The sequence below is a fragment of the Cicer arietinum genome, chromosome 4, assembly GCF_000331145.2.
Source record: "Cicer arietinum cultivar CDC Frontier isolate Library 1 chromosome 4, Cicar.CDCFrontier_v2.0, whole genome shotgun sequence".
NCBI classification, from domain to species: domain Eukaryota; kingdom Viridiplantae; phylum Streptophyta; class Magnoliopsida; order Fabales; family Fabaceae; genus Cicer; species Cicer arietinum.
In genome coordinates, this window is record NC_021163.2 from 62,299,359 (window position 1) to 62,307,764 (window position 8,406).

Below are 8,406 nucleotides of genomic sequence, written 5' to 3' on the forward strand. Positions count from 1 at the left end.
GCATACTTTGGAAAAAGATAAGTTATGAGTAATAGCAACAAAAGAAGAAAAATAAGTCATGCTATTGGATAACTATACATTGAATAACACATTATATAAATGTAATGGATGATGACATTATGAATGCAATGGACGGTGATATTATGATTGTCGCAACCATTGAGTTTCTCAATACAATGTAACTGTCGAACACATATACCACTGAAATTACTTGGACTGTTTTAATTAAAATTGTGTTAATGACAAGATAGTAGGATAATATGTTATTAGCAAGACATAGTGGGATAATTATTGTAATAAATGCTTAGGTGCACATAGGAGTTTTGGCAGGATATATAATAAGACAAGATGCTTCGTAAAAATTCCTTTATTTTGAAAATTTTCTTAAAAAATATTCAAACAATCGAATTTACAATAATAAAAATTTGAATTCCCTCGAAAAAAAAAATATTACCTCATTAAAAATCTTCATCCAAAGTGTGTTTGAGCTGAGAAATTGAAAATTCTAAGTAATTAAAATTCTAAGCAATTTAAATGCATTTCTTTTGTTTATAAATTTTGTTGTTTAGATAAAAGAATTGTTCATTTAAAATTGATTCATGTTTATAAATTACAGAAGTTTTGGGGTGAAAATGAAAATAATATATTTGGACCAAAAATGAATTCTTGAAAACTTTGAAGAACTATTTGAAAATTTATATGAATGGGCCTAATTTGCAAATTTTTGATAAATTATAGAGAGTAATATGTAAATTTTGAAATATATAGTGTCAAAATTATAAATTTGAAAAAATAGTGACTATTTTATATTTTATGAATCATATATTATAAATTAAAGAATTTTTTTGAAATTCTTAACTTTTAAGTGTGGTATTTAAAACTCTGTAACTTTGAAGAAATATCTCAAAAATCACTTCATTTCATTTAAAAAATCTATTATCAAAACAAGATCATTTACATCGAAGAATTTAAATATCCTTAAAAATTTATATTCCCTATTTTTTTTTTTCATCTAAACATGTTCTTAGATTTTAGTTTGTAAAGGTGTGAAGAGATTAGGTCAAACTAAATTTTACAAGACATTTGTAATTAGTTCATCGTAAATTAATATTTAAAAATAATTAAATAATTTAACAACAATCAACAATGCTCTTCATAAATAAATAATAGTTAATAAATATTTTTGTCTTTATAAATAAAATAGTGTTATGATTGATGAAAATTCAATATAAAATATATACTTATTTTTTTTAAGAGCAATGATATTTGAACACAATATTAAACACAAATACTTGTGACCCCCACACAATCTCTCTCTTCATTAAATTTCTCCCCTTTTTTTACTTTCCCTTTTTTGTCTCTCTTTTTTCTGTTTTTTTTATCTTCCTCTACAAAAATAAACGCATTCATCTTCCATTTTTTCATAACTCCTCATTTTCCCTTTTATTTACTGATTTTAATCAAATTTTTTATGAAATAACTTAAGCAACTTGATCTTCTCACTTGCAAGGTAACTTAGTACATTGTTTTGCTTATATATGAATTTTTATTTTTTTGGATTCATACACGTTTTCTGAGTTCATACCTGGTTTTTATGCTTCTGGTTAATAATATAAACATTATTGGTTAGTGAAGTACAATAGGCGGTTAATGACTTAGTTTTGTCTAAAAATTAGGGTTGTGAACTATTAATCAATCATGTTAATTATTTTTGTCTAAATATTAAGTTTCACCACTTCTAATCAATTATGTTAATCAAATTTGAATTGTTAAGTTTCATATAATGTGATTAGTAGTGTTTTAATTCTGTGTCTTTCTGATTTTTTGTTTCTGGTTAATAGTGTAAATATTATTGGTTAGTGAAGTACAATAGGTGGTTAATGATCAGATTGAATTATTTTTTGTAGTTTTTGTGTGACATTTGCACTATCAATTGAAACTTCATGGATTGTGGTACTATTGAAGATGAAGGTATCGGAGTTGACGTTTGTACTATCAATTGTACTATCAATTGAAACTTCATGGTTAATGTTGTGAATAACTTGATTAATGAATTCGAACTGAAAACTTGATATTCTAATCAAACAATATATAAACCTCGTTAATGACTTAAAACAATATGGTTAATTCCTTGCACAACTTGGTTAATGGATTTAAACAGAATGGTATACAAAATATAAATCTGGTTAATGGCTTAACGAAATATGGTTAATGTTGTTAACAACTTGGTTAATAAATTCGAACTGAAAACTTAAGCATTTTAAACAAATAAAATTTGAATCTGGTTAATGACTTAAAACAATATGGTTAATTTCTTGCGCAACTTGGTTAATAGATTTGAGAAATATGGTTAATGTTGTGAACAACTAGGTTAATGAATTTGAATTGAAAACCTGACATTCTAATCAAGCAAGATATAAATTTCGTTAATGACTTAAAACAATATGGTTAATTCCTTGCACAACTTGATTAATGAATTTGAACAGAAAGTTCATAAAAGCAGAAAGAAAGAAACTCAAAATTTCATACATTTTTGTTCATACATATTTGTTCATAAAAGAAATAAAGTTCATTCATATGTTCATAAAAGCATAAAGGAAAAATACAAGCAAAAATATAGTTCAAACGCCACTAACTACATCGCTATAGAGAACCTCCCACAAACTCAAAATATGCCCATAACACACTTATTTTTTCTTCTTCTTCTTTTCATCCAGATTCACAAACGGATTTTGATTGACTACACTTTTAACTCGCTTCCTTGGTTTATCTTTCATTCTCGTAATTATGTTTAACATTGCTTTTGCTGAACTGTTCATGTTAGGCTCACATGCGACTTCATCCCCAACATTCTCAAAAGGGGTACTAATTCCCACCTCACTTGTTGACAAATAGTATGTTATTAACAAGTCTAATTGCATATCATAAATATTTGATTGTCAAAAATATACTTGAATATCAAGTCAACATTTATATTAACATTCTGTTTGATTAGGGTACAAAGTGCAATAACTTTTTGACATTGCACATCAGAGACTTTCAACAATTATTATAGGAGCAACAACTTGTATGCTTATTTCCATATTTGTTTGTCCTATTTGGGCAGGTCAAGAACTTCATAATTTGGTTGCTTCCAACATTTAAAAACTAGCAAATTACCTTGAAGGTATAATAATAATAATAATAATAATAATAATAATAATAATAATAATAATAATAATAATAATAATAATAATAATAATAATAATAATAATAATAATATATTTGAAACGAAGATGGCAAAAATAGAAGCGAAGAAGCTAAAAATCAAAAATCCTAAATGAAGAAGCAAAAGTAGAAATCCTAAATCAATAACTAAAAATAGAAACGAAGAAGCCAAAAATAGAAACCCTAAAAATAAAAAATCCTAAACGAAGAAGCAAAAATAGAAACCCTAAATCAATAACTAAAAACCGTAATGATATAGAGAAGTAAACTTACAATGAAAATATCCAACAAGCGACAGCGAGCGAACGAACGGATGCAGTGAGCCAACGAACGGCAGAAATCGGACGCAACCTCTCGCGAGCAACAACGAGAAAGATAGAGAAACGAAGAGAAGAAGATGAAGAAACTTTCAGACTTTCGATGGAGAAGAAGATGAAATACGGAGAGAGAAAATGGAAAAGAGAGAAAGAGTTTATTAAGAATAGAAAGAAAATTATTAAAATAACTAAAATATTACTTAAGTATGTATACGTCCTTAAATATGTATATGTATACAGTGTAAGTATTTGTATTTATGTTTAAAATTATATTTAAATAACATTTCTCTTTTTTTAATTGAACCAATGTCATTTAACTCATAGTTTAATCATAAAGATAAAAATACTGATTTTTATTTATAAAAACAACGTCTGAATGATTAAAATTTAAAACATTTTAAATATTTTGTTTACTCAACATGGTGGTCTATAATAAACCGAATATGTCCTTTGTTGATGATCATGTCATCATGATAGGAGTCATAATAAGGCTTATTTTAACTTCTGCTCCTTGGTCATATGTGGAAGCTTATTTAGAATGTGTTGCTCTCATTAAATGAATAAATATTTTTGAAATAGAAAACTATATTACTGTCTCGCTCGCCCTTTGGCATGAAAACGTGACACATGCCATCCTTTTCCCCAAACTGCGTCCACATCTCATTTTACTTTCCAACCTTTTCATTACATCCTAACTACTATAACTAATTTCAAGACAACTTCAAATGTTTTTAGGGACAATATTAATGTCTAATTTTTATATTTTAATCTCCCGAATACTGCAATATAAACACTATGAGAGGATATAAAATTAGTTTTGTTCTTGGAGTCGAAGAATATAAAATGAATCCAATGGAAAGTGAAGTTTGGGTATTGTTACTAACCAAAATGGATCGCAAATAGATAGTAGAATGTGCAAATAGCCAAATCTAATTGGTTTCAGTATAATTCTATAATTCAAGACTATGCTCATGCTCTACCAAAAGTGTGGCTTTTATTTTATTATGTTTGGGTGTATTTTAAAATTTTTAAGCAATGAAATAAAAAAACATTGGTCACGCAAAAAAAAAAATACTACGACATATTCTTAAAAAAAAAATGTGTCGGTAAAATAAAAAAATTATCAAAAAATTTATTTTATTAAAACTAAAACTAAAATAACGTGATCCATCCCAATGATGTGTAACTTAAATAATACGCAACCCAATGTAACTCAAATAATACACACACGTGATCAATTCCAGCTAATTCAAATAATACAATTATCCAATTGTAAGATAAAATTGCCTTTTTTATAAAGAGTCTTTATAGGACCTTATTTTATATCCTTCTTAAAGTTCTTTATAAGAACTTATTTCATCCAATGATTGATTTTCTTAAAAAAAAAACTTTGACTAATTAGATTTAATAGTATTCCCTACCAATAACTTATTTTCCATCCACAAGACCACGAGAAAAATAAAATACCTTGATTTAAGTGCTAATTAGGTAACTATACTGATTCTACAGTAATTAAACAGCTTGTTTCATACACATATTTTGAAGCACAAGGTCTTGTACACATCATAGTAAAAAAAAAAGAAACTTAATTAAAAAAAAAAAAAAGACACTTTACTTAATCCCCTAATACTATCTATATTAGTATATACACTTATAGTATCTCTATAGCTAAGAAAGAAGAAATTAAAAATGACTGATACTATAGAGTACTGAGAAGTATATGCACATTTGAATTCTGATCAAGCATTACAACTGGATTCAGAAGCTTCCCTGCAATTACGAGTATGAAACCTCCATGTAAAAACATAGTCTCTAGATTGATCACAACACAACTTCACAACATCACAAAAAGCATTCACACACATTTTCTTCTTCTCTTCATGATTTTCCCATTCAATCTTCACCCAACAAGAAAACCCATTTGAACAAATTGGTATATTCAAACTATCACAAAGATGTAGAGTTACCTCACCACTAATCCTCTTGCATTGAACTTTTCCATCATTACCATTACTAATCATTGATCCAAGCCAAGAACATTCTGGTTGACCCACCATTTCTTTGTAAGCTGAATTTGCCATTCTGATTCTGTTGTTTGAATCTGATATAACAGCTGGTAGAATTTCTGATTCAACTTCTTGTTCTAATTCCTCTGGTTTTTTTGGTGTTTTTTTCACAGCAGATGGTAAAGTTGAATCTTGATTGATGCAACCAACACTTATGCATGAACCAATTGGACGAATTGGTTGAGGTGCTATCACATTTGTAACATTGTTGTTGTTGTTGTTGTTACAAGCTGGTTTTTGTAGTTGTTGTAAAAGGTCTCTTTCTTGAGGAATTTCAATTGAAGTGTTGTTCAAATCTATGATCTCAAAAGGGTTGTTGTTGTTGGTAATTATGTCAAATTTGGATACATTATGTTGTGATGGTGAACATGGAAGAAGAGGGAGTGTTACCAAATTAGTAGAATTTGATTTTTCAAAATTGCAATTAAGGACCCCAATTCGATGATTTGGAAGAGGGAGTTGAGGAAGTGAAGGAGGAGGAGCAAAACCTTGTAAAGAAAGGTTTTTTGAGGATGATGTTACATGCAAAGGTTGATGAGAAAAAGCTAAGACATGTGTTTTTGGTCTTTTGAGTGAAGAGGGTAATGATAAAGGTGCTCTACCTCTTTTTCTTGTTCTTGTTGGTCTTGCTTGTAATTGTGGCCAAAGGTTTCTAAGATAAGGAGATTGTTTGATTTTTTGGGAGAGAGAGTTTGAAGATGAATTTGAAGGTTCAGTGATTGAAGAAGTTTCTGGCTTTGGTGCTATTGGTCTATACCTAGACATAATTTCAGCTGTTTTAGCTGGATTGGGGTAAGGATTTAAGGTTTTGATCATGTTGGTGGTAAGAACCTTAATTGAAACGAAGTTGTGTTTGTTGTTGGGATAATAATAATATGAAGTGAGGAAGGTAGTATATAGTATATAGTATATAAGAAAGAGGGAAGATTGAATAAATGAAAGGAGAAAGAGTAATGAAAAGTGACGAATGAGAAGAAGGCAACATGAAGGGAGAAAGAAGGGGAAAGGGACACTTGGAATTGTACGGTGGGTACGTGTTGGTTAGACTAATGAGAGATGACATTTTGGGATTGGCCATTAATAGTGGGTCCATGCATGCTTACACATACTCATCTTATTGGATAACAACCATACCATACTTGTACAATCCCAATTTTAATTAACTAATTAATTGTCATTTATTAACTAAACACTAAAATGAAGAGTGTAAGGGAACATACAATAAAGTGATAGGTTATGAGCACCGATAGAGTGAAGAGGTGATAAAGAGAGAGCCAATGAGAGGAAAAGAGAGCGTGTGATGAATTGATAACGCGTGTGGTGTAAGTTGGCATGCATGAAAACACCTATGACCATTGGAATAGAGTTGTCTTGTTTCATATTCTTCATCAATGAAACAGTCGGTTACATTTGTTTCATTTCCACATGTCGCATCCATTACATGCAATGCAATCAATTCATTGGATACTCGCTATTCGCCGCCAACTCATCTCTCTTACACTTACGCCACCAATCAATGCTTCATCACTACCACTACTACTCACTACCTACGTTTTCTTTTTTTTAATAAACCAAACATACATACAAAACCATCACTATACTCACTACCTAGGGGAGCTTTTTATTTTTATTTTTTAATATAAAAATTATCAATATACTCTTTTTCAAAATTATATATTAATTTTTTTATTTAATTAAATTCGTTATTTCAAAACACGACTTCCTTAAAAAAAATTCGAGTTTGCAATGGCGACTTCCTTAAATATTTGTTTTCTTAAAATATTTTTTTTTAAATCGCCTTTTAAAATGACGACTTTTCAAAGATACATAGAAGTCATCTTTTGGAATGGTTGAAGTAACAATGTCGATTTACAAGGAAATGAGGGTTTTAATTGTAAATGTTTCTATTTAAAAATTCCTGAAAGAACTTAAGGATTTAACTTAAGAATGATCTTGATTAAAAAAACAGACAACGTTCTTTTTTATTAGAAAACGAAGAACATTATTGATTAGCTTAAAATTAGAAATTCAGTTTATGTTTTCATTTAAATGATTAATCAGACTTAATAAATAAGGAGATAAGAGAAAAAATATCACAAACATATATGTATTTCGGTTCACCCAACTTTGGCTACGTCCAGTCCTCACAACTGTGAGATTTTCCACTAAGTGTTCAAAACAAAGAACCTTTTTTGTTTTACGACACCTAGCTCAGATCAACATTGATCTGTTACAAACTTAATTTATTTCCACTTAGAAAGAGATTTAATTAGGCAACCTATCAACCTTGATAGGATTTCTTACAATATACTCAAACTATACTAAACTCTTATAGTTTGAGTTTTACAATAATAATGAGATTTTTTGATAGAATCTAAGATGTCTCAACTCTTGTTTTAAATTCGATTCTTTACAAAGAATTCAGTACAATAATAACAGAGTATTGAGATATAATCAAAACTGATTCTTTCTTGAGAAAGGAGAATTTCAAGTATGTGAATGTGATTGATTTCATGAGACTTGTTAGCACTTGAACTTCGGCAATTTCCCTGAGCATTGGCTTCCTTTTATAGGCGTTTTAGAGTAATTAATAATGGTCAAAAGAGTTGTTGGTAGTGCTCTGTCAGTTTTGACCAAAACCAATATATATGAATAAAAATATTCAACCTTTTGAAAACTTTTGAACTCTGTTGACTAGGTTGATTTCTTTGTTATTGATCAGATTTCTCTTGTGCTTAATGATCCTTTATACTTCAGATATATTTTGTTTTGATCGGGAGTTTTGATTCTGTCAAAACAGCTTGGAGAATGATGAT

The 8,406-nt window shown here is 28.9% G+C and overlaps 1 protein-coding gene across 1 annotated transcript; it reads right to left on the minus strand.

The window, feature by feature from the left end:
• Positions 1-5,001: 5,001 nt before the first annotated feature.
• On the minus strand, positions 5,002-6,580 carry LOC101511029 (uncharacterized). The gene has a single exon (XM_004498932.4). It carries the CDS (start codon positions 6,404-6,406, stop codon positions 5,264-5,266), a length of 1,143 nt encoding a protein of 380 aa, XP_004498989.1. The 5' UTR covers positions 6,407-6,580; the 3' UTR covers positions 5,002-5,263.
• Between the last annotated feature and the right edge of the window lie 1,826 nt (positions 6,581-8,406).

Excerpts from the sequence above, each read along its gene's own strand:
- LOC101511029 (XM_004498932.4), bottom strand. The coding sequence starts at position 6,406 with ATGATCAAAACCTTAAATCCTTACCCCAATCCAGCTAAAACAGCTGAA.